General features: G+C 30.7%; 1 protein-coding gene across 6 annotated transcripts; it reads left to right on the forward strand.

Annotated features, from left to right (window-relative positions):
• LOC129952440 (ras-related and estrogen-regulated growth inhibitor) lies at nt 1-25,911 on the forward strand. 6 transcript variants are annotated; one of them, XM_056065016.1, is made up of 7 exons: nt 1-556; nt 5,078-5,264; nt 23,107-23,243; nt 23,368-23,526; nt 24,440-24,592; nt 24,680-24,857; nt 24,914-25,911. In XM_056065016.1, exons 2-7 carry the CDS (start codon nt 5,141-5,143, stop codon nt 25,168-25,170), a joined length of 1,008 nt encoding a protein of 335 aa, XP_055920991.1. In that variant the 5' UTR covers nt 1-556; nt 5,078-5,140; the 3' UTR covers nt 25,171-25,911. The 6 variants fall into 6 exon arrangements, with proteins under 6 accessions (XP_055920991.1, XP_055920990.1, XP_055920995.1 ...); XM_056065015.1 differs by having other exon boundaries at nt 2-658; XM_056065020.1 differs by having other exon boundaries at nt 4-658; nt 5,078-5,249; nt 24,914-25,909.
• Nucleotides 25,912-26,999: the final 1,088 nt, after the last annotated feature.

Consider the following 26,999-nt stretch of genomic DNA (forward strand, 5'->3'; position numbering starts at 1 on the left):
TCGAGTTTCCATTCGGAAAGTATCAGTCTATCGGTTATATCAGTTGAGTAGTAGTTGTCTTCCAATGGAGAAGCATTTTATGAAGCACCCAACCCAAGGAGTATTTGGATAAGCTCATGGTCGGTGGTGGTTGGTGGTGATAAGATTCGTATAAAACGAACGAGAAACGGCTAAATTAAAATTAATCGAATACCAACTGTTGAGTGGAATCGTTTAAGTTCCTACATTTGGTTAAAAATGTCTGTTTGTTCTTCGTACCTGCCGTGATTTGCATTCATATTAACTAAAGTGTTATAATAAATAAATATGTATATTTGTCTTTGGATTAAAATAAGAAAACAAAAGAAAGGTTGTACTTTTTGTTTTTAAGTGGATTACCAGTTCTAACTGCCACCCATCAATAGTCTGACCCAAACTTACTACCTTGCTCCGATAAGCCCATTGTCCATCACCCGAAGTTCGTCGTCTTCACCCGTCATTACGTTGCCGTATTTTCTGTGCGTGGTTAGAGGCGAGATGTTTAAATGTGCGGTTATTGGCCTTCTGAAAGTGTACAGTGAGTGTTACCTTGAGAACAAGTCTTTAGCCCCATGAAATTTCAAATCCAATCAATTAATTTTAAATCAAAATAATTTCCTCCTATCCATCGTTAACACAGGTAAGAGGTGTATAAATATGTTGTTTGACGACGACGCTAACGGTAGGTAGGTAAAGGTAATTGATTCTTTTTTATGCGTCGTAATGATTTTTTCCCAACAAATTTTGATAATATTTCAATAGAAGGATATTACCTTCAATACTTCTATGTGCCCTAGTGGGTCTCTGGTGTTTTTGAAGCCACAAAACAAATACAATTTACGGTGATATATAATGTATAATCTGTATGAATATAGGCATTACGAAGCCCTGGGTTAACAACAGGTGCGGAACCATTTTTGAATGAATTAGGACTGAATGGGGGTTATTATGTCGGTGTCAAGGACCTTCATTAGAATAGGTACATTTGCGGCCTTACTGATTCTGATCAAATAAAGCATTCTGATAGTTAAATAATAATCAATAATCAAACAGTTTCGGACTCATCCTGTCTTTTTTTTATTGAACTTTCTCTTATGAGAAAAAAAAGAAAAGGACCAATAATCCCATCGTGAGCTACCCCGTGGCTACGCACTTGGTTAGGATGTGTTAAACATATAACTCAATGACAACGACAACAGTTTCCAGGTGATAAGCACAATTAAAATCGAAAGGACGATATCGACTCGACGACACGGCATTATTGTCTGCTGCTGTGATATTGTAGGTAAGGTAGGTGTAAGGTTGTTGTGACTGTCGTTCTTATCGTTATTGACATTTTCTTTGGAAGAAGGTTGCCATTTGCTTAATAAATGCTATGTGTTTTTCTATGGCTATCAATTTCATCACTTTACACCTGTATTTTTTATTGTTTGATTATAAAATTTATATCGTTACGATATATTTACAAAAAATCAAAACACATGGAAACACCCAGAATTATAATAACAAAAATCGATGAAAAATATTATATTTTATTTTACGTCGCGTCGCGTCGTTTTAAAGGGCGCAATTGGATTCAAATTCATTCACCGCAAATTCATTCGAAACGCAACAGTTGGTTAAGATTTTACGACTCTCACAATCAATTAAAAAATAAAATAAAAGTTGAACTGGAATAAGTCGCAGACCATACAAACAAAAAAAATATAACGACGACATCTAATTGAGCCAAAGAGGGTTGATTACTTACCTCTTATACCTGAACTTCAGTACCATAGGAAGGGTATACCGACGACTACGACGACACACGATAGCAGTAACGAGGTTTTAAGATTTTAAGCCACTGGTTTTATGTTCCCATAAAATATTCCAACTCTTACTCGCAGAGGTATACGCGTGCTACATGCAAGGGTTCCATATATTGAATTGAATCAGACGTGGATTTTAAAACAATAATTTTATTTTATTTTATTTCTGAGGTTTTAAATTCACCACCGATTTGATTTAGATTTCAATTAAGTAATTTTGTGACGATTTATAAGTAATAATACCATCATCCTTTCTGTGGAAGGAAATACTTAAAATTGGAAATGAGACAGTCCATTCCTAAGGTTCAAGTCTGAAAGTAGTTCGAATTTTAAAAATAATTCCTTTATTTTTATTATCAATTAGAAATTCGTAGGTCCATTCTTAAACTTTTGAAGGCACAAATCAGTTGGAAGGCTTCGGGTTTACCCGTTTCCGCTAAATAAGAAAGAGGCAAAGAGATGCTAAAAAGCTGAGTTTCTATCAAACAAATCACTGCTAAAACAAATTCTTCAAGCCACGACTGAATTATCAGGATAAATTGTAGGATTAAGTCACTGGATGAAAAGAGAAGCAATGGGCAGGTTCAGACAACATTAAAGACTTCATTTGCAGTCAATTGACCAAGGCAACTAGTTAAGTTAATAAACTTGGAACTTTACTTTACTATCCTCTACCTACAGTTCGTTGTACAAAAACTATCAATAAAATTACTGTCTACAAAACACTCCTCAGGCAAGCTAAAAAATCCATCACGATTTGTATTTTGTATTGGAGAGAAATTTTACTTAATTTTCTTCCAATTTGACAAGAAATCCTTTTATCTAAAAGATTAAATGGAATTGTGCAAAAAATAAATAATTCCTTGAGTAGTAAAGTTCAGTTTTCAATTGAATTAAAAACATCATCAATTGTCATTGTGACATAAGTTCACTTGACTTGATAGTTAGGGAGATTTCTCTTGACTAACTTTAAAATAAAGTTGACAAAATTGGAAGACAATTTTTTGGCAGCTGGCCAATGAGATACTAGAAACTTGCCTTATTTTCAAGTCCCCTATGTCGCCTGAAACTGCCGAATGTTATTTTTTGATGCAAATATAGGGTGTTTCTGTATATGAAGATAAAATCGGTTTTTTCTATGGTTTGACAGCTGAGGATGTCAAACTTTGTTGATTCTTCTCTTCCGTAATGTTTAGGAATTGCCAATTCCCAATGAGTCTGGATTAGGCATAAAAACTGTAATTAGTGGTTTAGAGTTGTAAGTTACTAGGCCCTGGTTGACTACGAGCTATTGCACCACTTATTTTTTTTTGAGATTTGGAAATGGGGAAAGAACTTACGTTAAGGTTAAGACATGCTTAACGATTTTTTTTCCCAAAAATAAATCAGCTTATCACTGACAAAATTTGGTTAAAACAAGACTGTTAAACTATCAACTATTTTAGGTTATAGGCTTGTGTCTACAAACCAGTAATTTTTAAAGCATTCCAAACCAAATATTTAAGCCATAACTCGCGCCGAAATACGATATTGGAATAAGTTGTGAGATGTTTCGGAAATCATGAAATTAAAGCCATAAAATACGAGATCATAACAATGAAAAATTCAATTCAACAATATTTGTGTCTATTATCATAATTTAAACTTTACAAGCTTTGAAAAAAAAACAACCGGTAGTATATTTAAGTACCACATGTGACTCATATAACTTTGACATATATACTCGTACATACTTTTATCTTTAATGCAACTTTGACTCAATTCATCTTTCATAAATTATCAACATTTTCATATGTTGGGACATTAATAAAAGAACTCAGCAGTTACTTCAGGGTGATTTGTCACTTCCTTTGCCTTAGGCCCTGGATGTCTGTGAAAGCAAAATACATAGGTTCAAGTCTGGAAGTAGTACGAAACAGACTGCATTTAAACCCATCTCTTACGGTGCTAGAAAACCCTTCACCATATAAAATTTCTTACAAGCTTTAATTTGAAATAAATATTGCTCATTAATTTAACTAAAAGTATCAAGTAACATAAATGGTATAGGATTTGTCCTTGTCATTTTTGTCCTGATAATATTTTTAAAGGCCTATGACAAAATCCATAATAATCGTACATTTAATCAATATATTGCCGCAGGTACACACAGATCCCAACTAATGATTTTAAGGCTTTTCTATTTTTTCCACCAATTTTTGTTGGTCCTGAGGGCGACGATAATGGAAATAAGCTCAAATACGAGGGCATATGAACGACAAAAAAATTAAAGATTATACACTTAACATTAACCTAAACATCTAAAAGGTATTTGAGATAATTCTCTTTTAGTGTTATGTCCAGAATGTTTGACTAATTTCCGGCAACATTTTCGTGTTGATAAGATGCGTGTATAAAAAGGGTCTTTTCTCCATCATTTGGTGTGAAGCATTTTGGTTTGTTTTTGTTTGACTTAAGAGATAAGGGAAATCTTCATCACAGTAAACCTTTAATATTAAGGGTGAACAATTTAAGTTTGTGCAAAATGTTTCAAGACATACACTCTGTTTAATTTGTAATTTGTTTTTAGAAGGATAAAAAGGAATATTTGAAAAGTACGTATACGGCTAGGTCTACTACCGTTTCGAATTCACATTAAGTTAGTCTTCAGATTAGTTAATCAGATTAATTTTTACTATAATTCATCATTATATCTAGAAAATTTGGTAAATACCAATATCTAAACCCTTTTTTCAAAAACCTTATGTAGTTGTTTATATTTTAGTTTTTTACGTAGATAAGTTATTGCTTTTGCTTTTTTCTATCTTTTATTTAACTCCATGAACAAAGTAAATACTGGAAAATATATTTTAACCACTTTTCTATTCTCTTAGCCATTAAGTTTGAGCCTATTACTATTTACTATATGATATTTTTAAACCTTTAAATACCTTTCGAGCACATAAGGAAGTTGCGAAATGGAATGAATGAATGGAATCATGAGAATAGGAACAGTGTTAAAAATATCTTGTTCGGTTTTTCGTGAAGAGAAGGAAGTATTTACTTTTGTATAATATTGACATTTTCCACATGATTTTACAGTACCTTTTTAGTCTTTAATTCAATGAAACTAAAGCCAAAGCCAAGGGCCCTTTTAAATGTTGGAATTAAATTGTTATTATTTTGTGTTAAAATTAACTACAACTTTTTTAATACCAAAGGAGTGTGTTTTATTAAAAACGAATTGTTTATTTTTCTTTTTGTATTTTCAGGAACCTAATGAAAATGTAAGCCTTAAGAATCTCCCCAGTCCTAACATTCTTAGCGCCTTGAAAATGAATACAACTTCACCGAAATCTTCATTAGCTAAACTTGGATTGACTACATCAAAAACAAAAACAATCAAAGTTATGGTTCTTGGACAGGGTGGTGTTGGAAAAACTGGTAAATATTTGAAAAGTAAATAAATTAAATACAAAAATACAAGCAAAACCAAGGAATAACCCCAACTATGCTTATTTAATTATTTAAGTTTAAATCTATTCTAATTTGAACTATCTCCAAGGTAAATTGCTAAAATATTTAGGAACAGGAAATCCCAAAATTAGCCTTTAATATAATATAAATAAACAATTTAGAAACTAAATATAAACCAACAATTTAAAAATTCTATCTTCATGCGTTGCTCGTCGTCGTCCTTAACTTATTGTCATTGAAACTTCAACAACAACAGCATGGCCAAGTGTGCAAGGAATTTTAAAATACAACGAATAAACTTCCTATTTATCATTACATTACCATAATCCTTCAGCCTTCAACAAAAATATATTCCCTCTTGAAATCTTCAATCCCAACAACAATAAAAACAACAACAACAAAAACAACAATAATTTTATATATTGATGATTATTAGAAAATTATGGATTTTAGTTTCTTTTTTATTTTGTTCAATCAGCTTTAAAAGTTGCGGATTTTGTAAACATGTTGTGTTTTTTCCCATCACTTTCTTCAAGGCTAATAAGTTTAGTATATTTTTCCAATGGTTTTTCCTATGATGTATGTCAGAATGTCCTTTCCCTAACCGCGTTTGTACCTGCCTATCAAATATCAACTGCCACTATACTCGTACTATACCCAACTTACGAGTAAATCCAACTTTGTTTACATGAGAACTATGTTGTAACCAATCATTTTCTAATGCATGATGATGTAGAATGTGTGGTTCATTAATATGTATGAAAGCATCATGATACCACCACCGACCTTAACGACAACAGCAAGGATAAACGACAAACGACATAAATACGCAAACCTAACCAAAATTCTGTAGACAATATCCGGTGACCAAAATGTATTCATAAAAACCAAATCCTTGAATTTCTTCTTCGACACCAAACAACGACGACGACGACGGAGACCGCGACGTGCGGTGCGGTACACGATAGCTTTAATCTCTTATCCTTACAAGCAAAAACCTCGAACTAGATTATGAAAGGTAGAACCTTTATAAAGTGTCACCTCCTTTTTTGTTCGAAGGTGTACTCTTATAAATTATGAAGCAAGTCCCTGAACGCACATTAAACTTACATGCATAAATATTTTTCTTTTTTTATTGCAGAAAATAATAAGGACATTTAAATGAATTTTCTTTATATCCTGTAATGCACTGGTTACTTGTAAGAACGAACGAGAGACGCAAGTTAGCTCGATTTAGTTCAATTCTCCACATGGAAGCTATTCAATAATAAATTTAATATTGTGCAATTATATTAAGTGGCTTTTGAACATTTTGAAAAAATTATAAACGGTGGTGTGTGGGAGTTAAAAGTTAATTACCTAATAGAAGAAGTTCAAACTCACTCAGAAATGGACGCGAGATTTTTTTAAATGATGTTATTATATTAGAAATCATGAAATCACTTATTTGGAAGGGACAGGGAAGAATTGTATTGTTGGTAATATGAATTTTTTTAAGGTCTTAAGGTCGTGATATTAAAAAGTGAAAAGGTTTGGATATGGTTTAGGGGTCTGTTATAGCTATCATTGATTTTCATCATTGAAACCAATCATTGGGATTTTTTGACACTTGCTTTCATTGAAAATTTTTGTCGCTGGACACAATTTACTTATGCAAAAACTACATATATAAAAGGACAAGTTTAAGCAAAAGTGTCCATAAAATATATTTTTCTTCATATTAATAAAGCTTTAGTTCCGATGCTTTTACTCAGAGTCTTGGAAATGTATTTAGCAAACAGAACAAATTCTGCTCTCAATAATTTGTAAAAATTAAGATTTTTCAGAGCTGCAAAATTTAAACGAACATTTAAATTATCATAATTCAACTTTGTATGATGGATAAACTTAATTAAGTGATAAAAAAACTTTTTAAATTAAGAACACGGTTACAGATTTTGTCAAATGTTAAGGCTAAAATTACTTGTTTTTATTAATAAACAATATGTTGATCTATTTATTTGTCATTCAATTTACCTTCTTAATCATATGCTTAAAATTTGATGCGTTCAGCATCACTTACAACGCTCAGTATATTATCCTACTTTTTTTCCGAGCTCTGAAACTCAGAAGTTGTCCTCTGAACGAAACAACGTTTAAGCTCTAAATACACTGCATAAATAGAACACAATTTTGAGTTTGACAGTTTGGGTCTGTTTAGATATCAGATACAAAAATGAAAAACGCCTCATTCAGCTGATTGTTTAACGTTCAAAAGTGGTTGTTGTTATTTAAAGTCATTTGACAGGTAAGATGTGTGGTAGATCAGACGTGTTTAGATATCAGAGTTTTTTTTTAAATCGGATGACCAGTTTCGGAACGATAAATGTATTATATTCACGACAATAGCTGGATTTTATGCGCACGTCACATTTAAAGGTGAATCAAGCTTATTTGAGTTCTTGATTTCGCTTAGCGAAGAACACCCTAAATAAACCGTATGGACGTTTCAAACTTCATTTTATTGAGCCTAGAACTAAAAAGAAGAAGCATTAAGTTAAATTTGTATGTTCAGATTTAACTTATAGAGAAATCAAGTCCCAACCAAAGGCATATATATTCATAAAATATAGTAAATATTTATGCTGAAACCAATTAAATAAAATCGAAAAGAAGAAACGCCTTCTTCTAATCAGTAGCAAAACCAACTGTGCATGGCTTCCTTATCGTTTAGTAGATATGTTCATTCTATTTTGATTTAGGCTCTGATCCAATTATTTTGTTTGTGCTTATAAAATTTTAGTCTTAAGTTTTTAAGCAGTTTTTGAAATGTGACTTCAATTTACCAAACAGGTTTACAAAAGTCTCCACTTTCTTTTTCCGGAAAAAAATATTGTTTGCAATTTAAAATTTTGAACGTGGATTTAGGAGATTTGTTTAGAGTTTAAAGATTTAGGGTTGAGATTTAATTTTTAATTTTGTCAGCGTACTAGGACCTATTATCTTATATAGCGTTGCGATAATTAAAGCACATAGCTAGAGGTTTTGTATGCAGTTTTCTAAAATATTTTTGAACACGCTTTATTCTAAAAGTCAAAATGAGTTATGAATAAGTTTATGCACAAAAATCAATAATTTTCCGCATCAATATCCTTTGACTCCAGCGCTGATATGACCACTTTTTAATTCTACTGGGAATGAGAACTTTTATCCCGAACAGGGTTAAAGCATTAGACAGAAGGAAAACGCATGGTTTGGTTCGAGCTGTGAAAAACATGAAGAATTCTGCCTCTTTATCGGTTTCTACGCTTGTTGTCAATGACATTCCTTTTATTAGCTCCTTAGAGAAAGCTAATCTCTTTGTTAGGTTGTTCACCACCAATGCCAGTGAGTGGAGTCATAACACTGTACTTGAACCTGTACTTGAGCGAGTAAGTGATTTTATGGGACCAATCTTTTTTCGCACCCGTACTGTGACAAGAGAGCCTTAGAGATATAAACAAACATAAATCCGCTGGTCCGGATGGTACCCCCTATTGTTGTGAAGAGGTGTTCTTCAAAGCTGGCAAAAACATTACGTAACCAAGTAGTATTGGATGGATTCAAGTCTGAAGTCTATAAAATAAATGCCAACACTCTTTCTCATTTTTAATAATTATAAAAAGGCGCAAGGTTTCCTTAAGAAATGTTTCACACCTTCTGTTTAAGTTCAAACCCCCCTTTAAGATCGTTGTTGGATTTTCTCCGTAATAATAATAACAATCGGTTTCTTCAAGGACTTTAATTAAAAAAAAAAAAAAAAAGACTTACATACGTCGAAAGCTTGATTACAACTCCCATCTCTGGGCTGGTGCAACTGCAACTTACTTAAGCCTCTAGGATAGTATTGAATGTAGAGCATTTGAATTGATAGGTGATAATATCATCATAAGTTCATTTACTTAGCTTGAACTTCGTCGTAAGGTTTCCTGTCTCACCCTTTTTTGACGATATTTTAACGGCTTATGCTCAAGTGAAATAGCCAGCTGCATTCCTCCCTTAAACAGTTCAATCGTAATACTCGCGCTTCTATGAATGCTCATCAGTATACCCTCGAGTCCGATTTCAGCCGTACTCTCAAATATAGAGATTCGTTCTTTAGCCGTACTACGCGAATGTGGAATGCCTTACCACACTCTGTCTTTCCTAGTCATTGCAATATTCAGGAATTCAAAACCAATGTGCACCGACATCTCCTTTTAAACCCGCTCTTTTCTTCCTTGTGCTCACACTGTGCCTTTGCATAATAAGGGTAGTAATATCGGTTTGAGTGTGTGCTTATTACAAAACAAAATGTATTCAACTGACGTGTACCATCACTGTACAAAATCTGACAGTTCATTCACTAAACTTCAAAGTTATTCAAATGGGAAACTTGATTTTTTTTGTTTTCAAGTTAAAATCCTTAAGGAAATACAAATTTCTTATACCTAATCTTATTAATTAATTCCTCGATATATTAATTTTAAAAATTGGAGGTCCCTAGAGGTCCTTGATATTAACTACGTGATTGTTTTGGAAATATAGATTTTTTAATTAATTTGCTCAAAAATATATTGTTTTTGTTATAATTTTGAAATAAATTGAATAAGATTGTATGGAAAAAAAATGTTGTAAACAAAATAAAATTTTAAGCCTAATTTAACTCATCGATTATCGAGTATAACTTTTTAAAACACTCCTATTTATATGGTTAAACTATATAAACAAAAATTTAACAATTTCCTTATTTGTATGCTAACAAGGAATTTGCATCATCATCATCATTATGTTTATGAGCTTCATAAAAAGACATCCTCCCGAATGACCATCGCACACAAGAAATGTCACTTAAATTAAAGAAAAATATCTTATCCTTAAGAGACCAGGTGTTGAGTTTATAAAATTAAAATAAAACAAGCTTGCCTACTTTTGTGAACAAGCCTTTGTTTGTGACAGTTCTATTTTCGAGAAGAGTTTTCAACAGGAAAATATTTTTATTATGGAATGGAAGGGCATCTGTATAAGAGCATACTTTAAGTTTATGTCTGGTCGTATTATTTTATGCATCAAGGTTATGTTTGTCCCTTTAAATTTATCTATTTAGTTATGTATGTACATATTTTCAAGCTAAAATAAATAACTTAGGTAAGGGACTTTTCTGGTATCTATTTCCTCATTTAAGGTAGGTATAGCTTTTTAGAAATTCAATGTATAATTTAGTTGATTATGTGTCTGCAAGGCCGTTGTTGACCATAGTTCAAAAACTATGGCTTTTGATTTTTTGTTTACCTTAATTATGTATCTAATCTTCATTATGAATCTGGTTTAAGTGTTTTAACAGCCTTAATGGGTTTTATTTTCGTTATTTACAATAATTACACCGAATTTTGTTCCTTTGATGATTTTTTTTTTGTTATAAATAAATAAAAACAGAAATGTTCTAGTGGTTCACCCTATATCAACTATCAACTTGAAGATAGCTTCAAAAACTACACTCATTCATATTCATATATCATACAAATAATTACATAGGTGTTATGAATCAATCAACGAGCACCCTAACTTATCATGACATCCTATAGTTTTTAAGCCTCAAGAGTTCACTCATGTTCATTTGATAACACCTTAACTTAGGGTTGTGTGGCATATTCATTATTATTATTATTATGTGAAGCTAATATTATCTGATTAACAAAACCAAAACAAAAACTAAACCTTCTCAGACAGAATAATAAAGATTGTTTCTATTTTTGGGAAGGGATTTTATTTTTACTTATCAATGTTTCATATCCATACTCAACTCACATGGATTTTGTTCCATGTTATCTTTTCTAACTGAAAGTAAAATCAAGTCATATATGAAAAGAAAAAAACCTTTTTAGATATAAATTCAGATGCGTGTAGTACTCGAATTAATTAGGCCAACATACCATAATTAAGAAGAAGAAAGAAACGTGATCTTTTAGGTTATAAATGATATTAAGAGATTAGTGTATTAAGGGATTTCCTTTTTGCATTTGCACAGCTGTGAAAAGGTGTCTTAGTTCATAGTAAAACACACGGAAACGTCGCGTCGTCGCTCGTCATCAGTGGAATTTAGTTTTAATTATTGATTAATAATTTCAAAAGAAAGGGGATTTGATGCGACACATGACTTCCTATTAATGCCTTAAGAAAGGCAAAAGAGTTTTGTAACAAATCAAATTCTTATTTGAAGAAATTTTGGTAATCAATCAATAATTGAAATTTAAGTGGTTTTTTTGGCAAGATATTCGAAACGTTAAATAATTTGCATTTTGAAATTGGCTTATTTTTTTAAACTTATTGTTTATGAGCCTTTATATGAATGAAGTTAGTAAAATTGTTTGATTTTGAAATATTCATGTTGAAAAACATTTTTCAAAAGTCTGAAGTACTATTTTTGGTATCATTGTCTTTTTGTAAAGTAACTGACGATCGAATTTTCCAAACAATTTTACCAGATTTTAAAAACATTATTAAAGGTAAAATAAAATGTTTAGTCTTTGTGTGTTTCAAAATATTTGATTCGATCAAAAATGTTCTTCCTAATTTTCGGTAATATTGTTTGCACTTTTAAAAAAAAAAAACTATCAATTGAATTTTGCTAAAGATTTAACGAGATATCAAAAACGCCATTTTTCATAGTATTAAATTATTTAGAAATTATGGAAATTTACTTGTTGAAATTGTATTCGAGTCAAAAAGTTTAATTTTTAGTTTTTTTTTGATTTATTATAAACTATAATTTGATTTTTTTAATTCTTAACAATTTAAAGGTGTGTAGAATTACATACAATTTAAGTGCAAATCATTTTTTCAGCTCCAAATATTGGAATTCAATGAACGTTTGCTCTTAAACTTCCCATTGCAAGTTATTATATTCGTTCTAATTTTTCCAAATTGAGAATTAAAATGTTTTCACAGATATCGACTTCAAAGAGATAGGTAGATACAGGTTACGATATGAAGAAAGGACTTTTTAAAATTAAGTGGATAGTAGAGGAGACACTAAATGTGGATCCCTCGATTATGTCCGTAAGTCTGTCTGTTCTCACCACAACAACCTAAACCATTGAGTCGATTAATCAAAAATTTGGCTATTAAGGTATTTGGCCAATTCGCTTTAGGCTTCTTTTCCTTTTTAAAGACTAAAAATAACAGTAGTCTCCTACAAATTAATTGGCCGAAAATCGAAAATTCAAATTTTCTTAAAAACGAACCGATAGATTTTTCATTAATTTTCTCCAAAAATTTGTTTCTTAATTAGACTTTTTTCAATAAAAAATATTTTTGTGTTGCTCCAGAAAAGTAAATGTTATTTTGTTTGTTAATTTTTTCAAGAATTACTTAAGAGCACAACCTCTTTTATCTTTGTTTTTATTCTTGATTTCTAAAAAAAGTGTTTTCTTCGAAAACGGGTTGTTATTAACTTCCCATAGGAAGTTATTGTAACGGGTCCGATTTGTCAAATTGAAAATTTTGACATTTCTCGACGTTTCAAGGTCCCTAGAGCAGATATAAAAGATTTTTAGAAAGATGCCTGTGCGTGCGTGTGTACATACGTTCGTAAGTCCGCTCAAGAACCAGAAGAGCGTCGACTTCAAATAAATTTTGTTACACAGATAATAAGGCAGAAAGATGCAGAAAGGGCTCTCAAGAAAATTGCGTGGGTGTTTTTTTTTACTCATAGCAGTTTAAAAAAAGGTAAAAATGTTGGTTAACCATAAATATCTTACAAACCAATGACGCTAAAGACTTGAATTAATTTTTTTATTATATATTGTAACGTGATTCCAAATCAGTATATTTTTTTAAAAAATCCAATTAACAGTTTTTTTTATAAATCAAAAAAAACTAAAAAACATTGTTCAGCTCGAAAATTTTACGAATACAAAATGATTTTATCTCCAATTTTTATCGAATTAACAGAACTTTTTATAAAAAAATTTAATTTCGACTCAAATATCTTTTCAAAAATTTAAGATTATGGCTTCCAAAATATAAAAACCTGAACAAAAAAATTAATAAAAGTTGTTAAAAATTGATTTTTGACTCAAATATCTTTTCAAAACTTTGAGATATTGGCTTTAAGCTAATTTTATCTTTTAAAAAATATTGTTGTCAACATTTAATAAAATTTTAAGAAAAATCGAATTGACAGTATTTTTACAAAAAATAAAAACCTAACAAAAAACAATACTAAAACTTGTTAAAATTTTACTTCTGACTCAAATAGCTTTTCAAAAATTAAAAATATTGTCTTCAAACTTTTTACAAAGAAAATATTGTTTTTGATATTCAGTAGTTTTTTTTTTTTGTAAAAATCCAAGAGTCTGTTATTCCATAAAAAATCTACAAAAAATAGTACGCAAATTTGGTAAAAATTGATGTTCGTTCCTGATATCTCTCAAATTAATTTCATTCAACCGATTTGTAAAAATCTAAGAAATGCTACTAAAATTGGTAAAAAATTTGTTTAACAAAACTAGATTTTCAAACTAAACTATTTGTTTATATGAAAAATATTGTTGGTAATTTAAAAATTTTTAAGAATAATTCAACTGACAACTTTTTTAACGTACCATCAAAACTTATAAACTTTTAAGCAAGACAAATCGACAGACTCGATGGGAAGTTATTAATGTGGGTCGCATCCCAGCTTCTTTTTTTGTTTACGAAATTGAAATATAAAACCTAAGCTCTTAAAAAGTGCGCACTAAAAATATTTTTAAAATAAAACTGATAAATGTTATTTATAATTTATAATTCATTTTTTGATTAAAAAAAAATGTATAGATTTTCAAATAAAAATTTGAAAAAATTAAATTTTTTTGAGAATTTGTATAAATACAAAAAATTATTTTTTGACAGACACTTTGGATACATGAGCAAAGTCGCGGGAATCAGTCGTGTTTTTTATTTACTATAGAAATTAAACAAAAAGTCAAAAATCTTTTTGAGACAAAATATTTCACGAGCTATCATATCGACTTCAATTCAATGTAGTATTTCACATTATCTAAATTAGTATGAACTGTATTATTTATCAAACACATAAAAAAGCGTATGATTTTATATCCATAATGATTTTGTGTGGCGACGAATAACGTTTTTGACATTTTTTATAATTTTAAGAAAAAACCGATTGACATGAAAACGGTTTGAATTGGTAAAAATGGATCTAAATCAGAACAAATGAAGGTATTGACTCCCAACTTATTTAATCCTAGAAAAAATATGGTTGTTAAAATGGGATTATAATTTTTTAAAAATACAAAGGGCAATGTTTTTTTTAAATACATTTTAGAGCTGACAAAAAATACTACCAAATGGAATTTATGTCTCAAGTATCTCGACATAGCTTAAACTTCAATTTTTGAGTGCACACTTTTAGTAGTTCTTAAAATGACAATTTGGCTTGAAAAAAATATCATTTGGAAATTTTTTAGACACCAAAGTTAATTTCAAAAGTATATTTTGTCATATACGCAATCTTATCTCTTATATGCTTTAGAGAGGTATGAGGACTTCGTTTAGACAGAAAAAGTTGGAAATAAAGTTAAAGACAAAATTTTGATGCATATTGTAAAATAAATTTTCAATTTTATACTTTTTTCTGACATTTTTCTCACCAATAATAATATCTTGCAAAAAACTCTTATACATTATTTTTTTGAATGGCTGCCAATGCCAATTGCAAACATTTCACAATAAATCTACGTGCAACTGCAATCATTATTGAAGTTGAAAGCATTTATGGCATTAACTTTGTAGAGTTTCAATGTAACATTTTCTGAAAACAATGAATGTCAAATCTTCTAGGTGAGTACTCCAAAATATTTCTTCACAATATGAAGAAGGTGTTTCAATGGGAATCTATTTTATATATAACTCAAACTTAAAGAACATATCGTCTTTGGAAAAGTCGTATTTTATCCAATATTGACTGATGACAGTAATCTTTATCAAATAAAATCATGTCATCCCTTAACAACACAAACATCCTTTATTTTTTAACTTAATCAAGATAATTCAGCTTTGTTTGGTGTTAAAAAAGGGTAAACAATATTTTAAAAGTAAATCAAACAAAACACATCACAAAACATTGAACCACCATTTCAAATAACATACCAATCCAATGGCTTTATGTTACGGTAAATATAGAACAATCTGATAAATCGATTTTCATTTATAATTCCCCCTGAAATAAAATAAAACAACAACACAAAAATCAAAAAGAATAAAAAAAGATATTTGTATTTAAATACACGCAATACACTTTTTCATATCTTATTACTGCCTAATCAATCATTGTCATTGGTTTATTCTCGGAATTCTTAGAATAAAATTCCATTTTTAAATCAAAAGAAATTAAGAACATTTTCTTTTAATAATAATTATCAAAAAATTAGTATGATGTTGTTGTTTGAGGATGGAAAATTGGGTAAGTGCGCATCAGAAAAATTAAATTTTAACTTATTTGATTTGATTAAAGTACACAAATAAAAAAGGCATTCAGTTAAATTTTTGTTTATATTTTATTCGAAAAAATATCGACAGTGAAATAATATTAATATTTCGATTATTTTTAAAGCCCTATAGAGTCGCTTTACAAGTATTAGACATCACATTTCCTTGTTTTTGTTTACTATTGGTTTTGTTGAGATATGAGAGCGATGAACATGAACACGTCTAATGTTTCTGCATAATATTTTGAATATTATGTTTATTTTATACAATCTGATGATGGCGTTTCCGATCAAAAAGTATATAGAAAAGAGGAAGAATACACACGCTTCATTGACCAATAAACTTAGGATGCTCAGACCTAGATTCGCACAAGTCAAAGCAAATCAAAATCACATAATGCATATTATTTGTAATATTTTTCTAGGTTTTTGAACTTTATTTACTACGTCTTTGCAATCGAGAGGGAATTTTGGTTGGGGCATAGTTAATGCGTTTTGTATAATAACTTGATTTAACGTTTTAAAAGAATTACTTTATAGAAGAACACATCTAACGTGAAAATAGAAATTAAAGTATACGTCTTTTAAAATATATGTTAGTCCAACAAAATTGTTATTTGTACACAAAAAAAGAGGGTGGGATGTGACCCACACTGATAACTTCCCATCCCGTCTGTTGATTTGTCTTGTTTAAAAGTTTGTCTATATGTACTCGTTTCAGTTTTTACCAAATTTGCGTACTATTTTTTGTAGATTTTATTTTTTATGAAAAAACGGACTGTTGCATTTTTATATAAAAATTTACGAATATGGAAAACAATATTTTCTGTGAAATAAAAAAAGTTTAAAGACAATATTTTCAATTTTTGAAAAGCTATTTGAGTCGTAAGTAAATTTTTACCAAGTTTTAGTATTGTTTTTTTTAGAGTTTTATTTTTTGTAAAAAAAACTTTCAGTTCGATTTTTTTCAAAATTTTATCGAATGTTGAAAACAATATTTCTTATAATATAAAATTAGTTTGAAGCCAATATTTCAAATTTTTGAAAAGATATTTGAGTCGAAAATCAATTTTTACCGTCTTTTGATAATTTTTTTGTATGTTTTTATTTTTTTTTGTACAAAAACTATCAATTCGATTTTCTTAAAAATTTTACTGAATGTTGAAAACAATATTTTTTATAAGATAATATAAGATTGAAGCCCAAATTTAGTTTTTGAAAAGATATTAGAATCGATATTCAATTTTTACCAATTTTTAATAATATTTTTTTTTATTTAAATTTTTCTCAAAATTTTTTTTCAGTTTTTTCGATTTATAAAAAAACCGTTAAATGGATTTTTTTCAAAATATATACGTGTTTGGTATCACATTACAGTTTATTATATACAATTTAATTTAAGTCTCTAGCGTTTTTGGTTCGTAAGATATTTAGGGTTAACCAAAATGTTCACCTTTTTTTCAAACTGCTATGGTAAAAAAACCACCCACGCAATTGTCTTGAGAGCCCTTTCTGCATCTTTCTGCTTTATTATCTGTATAACAAAATTTATTTGAAATCGATATCTCTTCTGGTTCTTGAGCTATGGTGGACGAAAAAAAAATCTTTTATTTCGACTCTAGGGACCTTGAAACGTCGAGAAATTTCAAAATTTTCAATTTGACAAATCGGACCCATTACAATAACTTCCTATGGGAAGTTAACAAGAGATTTTTTTTTTATTTTTATCTAAAAAAAATTACAAATAAGCTAAAAAGATGTTTTGGCTTATTTCACTGGTCGAACAAATTACGAGTTTTTTGGTGCACAAACAAAACAATACTTTTTAAAGGTTTAAGCTACCCTGATTTCAGATCTCGCCCTTAAATTCTTTCTACCAAATCAGTTTTTTGTAATATTCTATTCTAAAAATGTTAAAAACGAAGAGATGACCTTTATTTCATCCTTTTTGAAATTTTGAATAACCTTAAATCTTGTTCCTTTTTATATTTTTGAACAATTTCTTTGACAGTTAATTTTCAGTTCTGATTCCGAATCCAAACCCCAATTTAAGCTATAAGTGATCAAACCCTGAAATACCCATTTTCAATATCATTATATTTGTGTTTGTCAATATATTTCAAAAACATGATGTTAGGACTATATCCTAAAGTCTACGAATTGCTAATGAGATCAAAAATTGCTTTTAAACGTTCTGCGTTTTTCTGTTAAGAACCGTTTGATTTAGCGTTCTTTTGAGGTTAATGAAAGGCAGGTGAAGACTTACAGCTGATGAACATTTTTGAAAAATAAGTAAGACATTAAACATTTTTAAATGGAAAGTCGAATTAAGGGATTATAAATTTGAAAAATTCCTACGTATTTTATTGAAAGAAAACTACTTCATGATTTTGCATAGCCTCAAAAAGCCTAAAATAAGGTTTATTTTTTTAAATTATATAAGGTTATGTCTGAAAAACCTGACGTAATAAGTTGATTATGCAGTCGGATTTGAACTAAAGCAATGAAAACCCTTAGAATAAGTATCATTGACTTGTGTCTTAAACAATTTTAACATATTACTATCTCCAAACATTCTTACTTACTTACTTGGCGCTACTGTCCGTGGCGGACCTGGGCCTCAACAAACATGAGTCTCCAGCCATTCGGTCCCTAGCTAGCTGTCTGCAGTTTTGTCTCTCAGGATTGGATTCGAAGACCTTCCGGGCTGGAGCGTTGATGTCCATTCGCTCTACATGACTCAGCCATCTAAGCCGTTTTATTTTAATTCAGCTGACTAGGTCAGTGTCGCTGTACAGCCCGTACAGTTCGTAGTTATATCTTCTCCTCCATTCTTCATCTATGCGTACGGGACCAAAAATAACCCGAAGAATTTTTCTCTCGAAGCATCCTAAGACGTACTCATCTTTCTTTCACAGGGTCCAGGCCTCAGCGCCATAAATGAGAACCGAGATGATGAGTTTCTTATAGATGGTGATTTTAGATGCTTGAGAGAGGACTTTACTTCTCAATTGCCTTCTAAGTCCAAAGAAGCAGCAATTTGCAAGAGTTATTCTTCGTTTGATTTCAGCGCTGGTGTCGTTGTCTGTGTTTAAAGCGGTGCCAAAGTAAAGTAGACAAAGTCCTTAACAACCTCGAAGTTTTCGCTGTCCATGGTGACGTTTTGTCCAAGACGTCGTTGTTCAATGTCCTTTTTTGATGACAGCATATACTTGGTCTTGCCCTCATTGAACACTCTCCAAACATTCTAATGAACTTAAAATCATAAAATGGTTACTTTTTAACCTTTAAAGTTATTTTTTAAATTCATATGACTTCTGAGTTTCTGTTATTTTAAATGAATAAGTTAATTTGCCAGTTCTAGGATTGTTTGCTTTTTTTCTTCTTTTTTCTCGAACTGTCAGTTTTTAGATATGTTTAGTTGCTCCTTTTCAATGAAAGACTGAACGAAAAGGGTTTACAATTTGGTATTGCTAGTAAATCTCACCAAGACAGGTTATTTGGTTTATCATGAATTACCCCTTTAGGTTTATATTGCAAATTACCATTTTTCAGAAAAATCTATTTTAAGTGCAAATCTAAGAATTGAAATTAAATTTTAAAACGAAATCCAAACCTACGTTCACTTTAATTTCCCTATGAATATTTTTCGCCAACACCAACTTCAGAAAGTCGCTTTAACAAACCAAATGTAACGAAAATACTTTAAAAAGTTCTTTAAATAAAACAACCAGACGTATGTACATATAAAGTCTGTGTATGTAGTACATTCTACCTTCAAAATAAAATGAGAAAAATTTAAATCGAAAAATTCAATATTTACTTAATGTCCTTCATAAAATGAATTGAAATTAACAGCACTCGTTTCAAGATGAATATCTCGCCTAGCTCTCTTCTCAAAAAAATTCGAACTGCTAAAAGGTGATATACGAAAATCAATGCCTTCACTTTATTCAGAAACTTTCTTAGAAACGAAGCACCTAGTACCTTACCTATACCTACTTCTATAATGTCAACAAACCATTGGCTGAGAATAACCTTATCCTTACCTTAAATTCTTTTCTAGGAAAATTCAAATTCTGGAATCCAATTTATTTATGTATGTATGGCATTCAAAACAATTCGATAAAATCTTAATTCATGTTTTCTATGCCTTTATACTTTTTGCAAACAAAAACAACTTTAGATTACTAGTTTAACTATGGTAAGCTGGCTGCTAATTAATTTAATCTTAATTGTACAACATCTGGTATTATTTGAGAGGTGGTTTGTGTTTACGTTGCAATTTGAATCTTTGTATAAATATATTTTCTTTCAATCAATGAGAAGTTAAATCGACTTTTTCGTGTAGAGATGAAGGAAAGTTCATTTGATTTATAAATTTAAAGAAAATATTCGATGAGATACTTTCAAATCCCCAACAATAGATGTCTGTTCAATTCTTTCTTTCAAGTCAAAAATGTAAACATTATTTTATTAAATTCATCTCATTCGCTTTTGATGAAATTGATTTTTGCAATCTAGTAGCATACATATATTTAAAAGTTATTCAAAGGCACTTTGTTCTTCAAAAACAATGAAAAGTTCCTTTTATTTTTAAACAAACTTTTGTCAGGGTTTGCCTAGTTAGCATTTTTTTTAATATTTTACAATTTACAAGCTAAAAAACTGATTCATTTTTATTCGAAAAAGAACACTTCTTAAAAGTGACAGATGGAGACAAAATATGTAAAATAAAGAAACAAACGGATCTAAATATTAGTTTGAAATGTCAGAAACTCGAAATCTCAGAAGTCATAATATGGATCTAGTAAATTATTACCAGTTAAAGTAAATTCTACCAAAATGTAGATGCTCTATTATAAAGGATGTCCCAAAATTAACGCAAGATTTGAATTTGCCGCCATTTGTGCAGTGAAGTGTTGGCAACATTGAAAAAAAAGCAATTTGACAGCTAACATTTTAATGTTATTAAAAATGGAGCGTTACACGATAGAACAACGTGTCTTCATTATTAAAGAATATTTCAAAAATAGTGAAAGCTTGCCGGCTGCAGTTCGAAATTTTCATACAAAATATGGTCGGAATAGTGTTTTAACTTCTTCAACTGTGAAGAGATTAATTGAAAAATTCACGGAGACTGGATCCGTTGGAGACGCCAAACACACTGGTCGTCCAAAAACAAGCCGTTCAAATGTGAATGTCGAAGCAGTGCGTGAGAGTGTTGCTGACAATCCAGGAACCTCAACTCGATGTCGTGGACAAGAATTGCAAATTTCAAGAACCTCTCTACAGCGTATACTCACCAAAGATCTGTGTTTTCATGCTTACAAAATTCAATTAACACAACAATTGAAGCCCAATGACCATGGACAGAGAAGAGAGTTCGTTGAATGGATTATTGAACATCAACAATAATCGATTGTTGATTTTTCGAAGCACCCTAAGCGATGAAGCACATTTTCATCTTGATGGCTTTATCAATCGACAAAATTGCCGCATTTGGGGTTCGGAGAACCCACATGTGATTGTCGAAAACAAATGCATCCACAACGCGTGACTGTATGGTGTGGATTTTGGGCTGGAGGCATAATTGGGCCATATTTTTTTGAAAATGATGCTGGTCAAGCAGTGACTGTTACTGGTGCTCGATATCGCGACATGATTACACAGTTCTTTCTGCCAAAATTGGATGATATTGATGTGTCCAATATGTGGTTTCAACAAGACGGTGCAACATGTCATACAGACCGTGAAACAATTTAATTACTGCATGAGACATTTCCAGGTCGTGTACTCTCTCGTTTCGGTGATCAAAATTGGCCTCCTAGATCGTGTGGTTTATACTTTCTTTTTATGGGGTTATTTGAAATCACAAGTCTATGTCAACAAACCATAGACCACCCGTGCATTGAAAGAGGAGATTCAACGCTGCATCAACGAAATTCAGCCACATTTATGCAGAATGGTCATGGAAAATTTCAACAAAAGAGTGCGCATGTGCATGCAAAGCCGTGGAGGCCATTTATCCGATGTGTTATTCCATACATAACCCTATCCTATGTACTTTACGAGTCAATAAAATATAACAATCAAAAGACTAAAAACGGCGTTTTCTATTTAATCCAAATCTTGCGTTAATTTTGGGACACCCTTTATAATAAAAAACTGAAAAAAAAGTACACATGAACACGTCTAAAAAGTCAGTTTATGAAAAATAAAACAAATCTAACGAACGAAACAAACGGATCTATGCACATATTAATTTGAAATGTCAGTATCTAAAAAGTAAAATGGGTCTCGCAAGTAACTTACAGTTAAAGTAGCCATTTTGTGAATTCAAATGTAAAGAAGTTAAAAGGTAATATATTTATCGTTTAAAATTACCAAATTCATCTTTTTTACTTAGAAACTTCATAAAATGGCTCTAATGTTCTACTCTCCCCTTTTGTTTGCTTCAAAGCTCCTTCAACTTCCTTAAATCTTTTAACAAGTAAGTTTCTGTAATTAAATTACACTTTTTGATGGCACATCTACATGACAGCTTCAAGCATTATGCTTCCAAGTCTTACAGAAAAATACTGCTACCAATTTTTAAACAAAAACCCAATATCAGTTACAAATCGAACGAGGTGGAATTGTCAATTTTGTTTACTAATCTTGTACTTCTTATTGAAAAGAATGTCACATTTATTTATTCAACACGCATGCAGAACAGAACTCCCTTTTATTGACATTGCAAGGGATTGCCTTTACTGAAAGAAAGTACGCAGGAAGTATGTGCTGTACGTATATCTTAACCCACCCACAAAAAAAAGAAATAAATTGAGTATGAAATTACCACCAAGAGCTTACGGAAATGGTTATTTTACGACTAAGTGAAGGCAATAGTCTTCTAAATATTCAAATAAAAACCAGGCATCTTTTTAAACAGGGTGATTCGCTGGATACGTGGCAATAAATTGCATGATGTGTGATTTATAGTTGAAAATAATACTTCACAATACATTTTAGAACCTAACAGCAAATTTAATTACAAAAATTAAACCCTTAGATTCGGAAAGGGAATATTTGAACAAGATTTCATCTACATATTAAAATACTTGTAAACCGCGAGAGTTAAGAACAGAATTCCTAAAATAATTTTAAAGAGCTTCACAGAAATCGGAAACATTTAAAATTAAAATAAGCGTTTGACAGTTCTTGTCAAATTATTCTTGTTTTCCTTCTACTTTTACTTTATACATGAACCACCCTGTATGTTTCTATGTTTATATTTTCCCATTTTATTCAAAACATTCACGTATTATAGATACTTTTGTTTTACTTTTCAGCAATGGTCGTTCGATTCATAACAAGGCGTTTCATTGGTGAATATGAATCTAATTTAGAGAAAATCTATACTCATACAACGATGGTTGACAATGAAATGATACAATTCGATATCCTGGATGCTGCTGGTCAACCAAATGTAATAATATTTAAATTTATCCTTAATTCATATCCTTAAATCTAAGAATTAGGTACTAAATATGTTACATTTTGTACACTATTTTGCTTTGGTGTTTTCTTCACAATCATAATCCACAATCAAGGAAACAGAATTCGTACGTTTTGAATCGAATATCCGGTGGGCGGATGCGTTCATATTGACTTACTCCGTAACGGACAAATGCAGTTTTGATGAATGCAATCGATTAAAATTTTTAATAAACTACAACAAGAGACGTCGTAAATTGGGATACACAGCTAAGGTAAGTTAAATTATGAGAATTTCATTGAATTACACGTAAAATTTCTCCACCCTCGAACAAACATTTTCTATGGAAAAGTTTTAATTTTAAGGAAAAACATTCAAAAATATAGCAATTTCTCAAACACCTATACCAATTTAGAAACTGTTAAAAAGTTTACTAGTTAGTAAAATACTAATTTCCTTTATTAAAAACAAATGCATATGAACACGTCTAAGCAGTGACAGTTTGTGGCAAAACAAACAAACCTTAATATGAAGAACGGACCTATTGCTTTCAAATGTCAGAAATGTAGAAGATTTAAACTTAAGTAAAAATGTAAGATGCTTAAATAGTTTCTAACTCACTGAAATGGCTCATAAATATCATGAAATCGTTAAAAATTGAGTGCCATTATTTTTAAACAAAACAGGGTCAGTACAAAAAGGGTAAGGAACTTTTGCAGAATTCTGTGAACTGTTCACAAAGTGAACAAATCAAATTTGAAAAATGGTCACTGTTACCTACAGTTGAATATTTCTCTAACATCCCTTAAAACGCATTTGAAAAAAAAACAACTGACCGGTTTAATGATAGAGCAAACAAAATTCCTTAAATTCTTTTCAATTGTTGTCCTGTTTATCTCTCAAGCTCAAAGAAATAGAAGTAGTACTAATAGTACTCCATTAAAAAGCCTCTCGTGTCCAATATCAAATGCTCATGTACTTCAAATCCCATAGGCAACAATATAAATTAAATTCCTGATTTTGATTTAGCATTTGAGTTCAGGAAGTACGTACGTAGGAGCGCACCCCAATTTCATGCCAATGTCATTTTTTTTCCAACACGACACTACTCACATTCCAAACTTCCCAAGTAGTAAATTTTTATTCAAAGCGACTATAACCTTTTCCTTTTTCTATTCCTATTTAAGGATGGTATTTCAGATATCCCAGTGATTCTGGTTGGCAACAAAACGGATCAATGGGGAGACCGTATGGTGAGCATCGAAGAAGGACAACGAAGATTCCGAGAAATCTCATGTGTTTGCTTTCATGAAATATCTGTTCGAGAGAGTGTTGACCAGGTAATCTGTCCCGAAGGGCGGGTGGAAGTGGTGGGTGCGGTGGGGCTTTATATCCAATAAAAATAGTGTTTATCTTTTCAAAAAAAGGTCCAATCGGTATTCCGAGACGTGTGTCGCTTTTGGAGGGTACTTAGCAAATTTCCCAAACTCAAACGTTCCACAAGTGATGTTCAAAATGCCACAGAAATGGTTCTTAGCCCTGATTCTGGAGTTGCCTTCTATCCAACATCGTCGTGTGAAAATAATTCCCGAAGGTCATTTTTCGGTAGGTGGTATTACTATAGATTTATCTGATTTCAATATTTTGCTTATTTGATTAAGATGCAATTTCAGATAACACATGCCTTGAAGAACACTGTGACCACAACGAATTCGGAGACAAAGCCGGATCGAGTAGCTTGTGCAGTTCCAGGGGTGAAATGGAGACACCATTCCGAAGTCGTGCCTCCACCGATGGGACACTGTTATCTCGACCAAGGCGATGGCGTTACCCCCCGCCGGGTTGTGATTTACCACATTCGAATCGTGTTGAACGTCGCATGAGTATCTCAGCTCGTGGCAGCAATGCCAGTTACTAAGGCATTTTATTTAAGCTATAGGGTGTTATGAGCTTTGACTGAAATTTTGTTTGTGTGTTTTCTGAGCATGAATTAATTCATCTTCATGATGCAAAGGCATGATTCTCTTCAGATATTCAGTTGAAAAACATAACGCCCTGTAGAAAATCCAGAACAACAAAAATTCCACTAGACTCATCGACTGAATATATATTAACAAAAACCTAATACGAATACGTATAAATTCAAAACTTTATGTAAAGAATATCTATAAAATAGGCGCTACTCCAATATGTGATCTCAAATTACATTTATTGCTGCGGTTTCAACTCATAATGCAACAACAAAAATTAACAACTTAAATATAAAAAAAAATTATTACGTGGACATTTTTTTCTCTCAGGTTTTATACCCACGTAAATGTAAACAATTATTATTATTATCATTAACAAATAACAAGGGGACGGAATACGTTTTAAAATTATATATTAAATACATTTTTAATTATATACAAACAAAAATACAATGAATATTGAACTATATAATAATATAGCTAAAATACTAATTATTAAAAAAGTTTATATAATAAATAAAAAAAAGTATTATTTAAGTAATTAGATAAATAAAATTTTAAATAAGTGTAATATAAATAAAATTGAGCTATTACCAAAAATTTTGTGAACTGTTTCTGTACAAATTATACAAATTGTTATTTTATCATTATATTATTATTATTCAATGTAATAACAAAAAATCAATGTGCTTTAAATAAAATTTAAACAAAAAGTAACAAATAAAGAACTTTAATGAGTTTAAATTATGATTTACAAGGATAATCCTGATAAAATTATTTGCAGATCTTTTTATTTTAAAATTCTCAGATATTAACGTACAGAAATAAAACAAGCTTTTTTCTAAATGGTGCCACTCCCAAGAAAAACTTATAACTTTTTGGACTCAATACAACATCATTCAATGTTTTTGAACATTTTTCTGTAAATCTTCTCTGTAAATTGTATGAAAAAATATTCAAGAGTGTTCAAACTTACTACGCATCTTCTTTCTCAACAAAAACCCTATATTTTTGAAGAGGTGTATATTTAAACACCTTAAAACAATATAAAATTCTGCTATAAATTAGGAATTGTAGACATAAATGAAGACACTTTTTCTAATTTCCTTTTCAATTTAAAGTCACTTTTTTATACATTTTTTTTTTTCAGGACCCTTGAGTATCAACCAAAAATTTGTGGAATATTTGTGAATTTTTAAATATAAGGTTTAATTTCCGAAATGTTCTTTACATTTTTAAAACGTTTTAAATTGATTCAACGTATAAGTTTTCAAATCCAGCAGAAGTGAAAATTAGAAAATGAGATGCTTAGCAAAGAGGCAAAATTTAGTAACTGACCAACCAACCAATAACTCACAGTCAAATAATTTTTTCAACAATTTAAATGAAACCTGTAGTACCCGTGGCATGATGGTTAGTGCGATGGACTGTCATGCGAGGGGTCTTGGGTTCAATCCCTGCCTGTGCCATCTTAATTTAAAAAAAATTAATTTTCGCCGGTACTGTCTCTTGCGAAGAATTGACAAATTCAAGAGTAATTCTTGTCATAAAAAAGTGCTTTCTCAAATTAGCCGTTCGGATTCAGCCTAAAATTGTAGGTCCCTTCCATTCCTGACAACAGCACTCGCACACAGGAATGGTTGAGAGTTGTAAGTCACTAGGCCCTGGTTCACAACGGACTGTTGCGCCTCCCAATTTAATTTAATTTAAATGAAACCTTTACTTTAAGAACTTTAACATGAAATTAAACAACCTGTTGTTGAGGGCTAAACATTTT

The sequence above is a fragment of the Eupeodes corollae genome, chromosome 3 (assembly GCF_945859685.1).
Source record: "Eupeodes corollae chromosome 3, idEupCoro1.1, whole genome shotgun sequence".
In the NCBI taxonomy this organism is placed as follows: Eukaryota; Metazoa; Arthropoda; class Insecta; order Diptera; family Syrphidae; genus Eupeodes; species Eupeodes corollae.

Coding starts and splice junctions, on each gene's coding strand:
- LOC129952440 (XM_056065016.1), top strand. CDS start 5,141: ATGAATACAACTTCACCGAAATCTTCATTAGCTAAACTTGGATTGACT. Junction 24,593..24,679: donor TTCGAGAGAGTGTTGACCAG/GTAATCTGTCCC, acceptor TTTCAAAAAAAG/GTCCAATCGGTATTCCGAGA. Junction 24,858..24,913: donor TTCCCGAAGGTCATTTTTCG/GTAGGTGGTATT, acceptor TATTTGATTAAG/ATGCAATTTCAGATAACACA.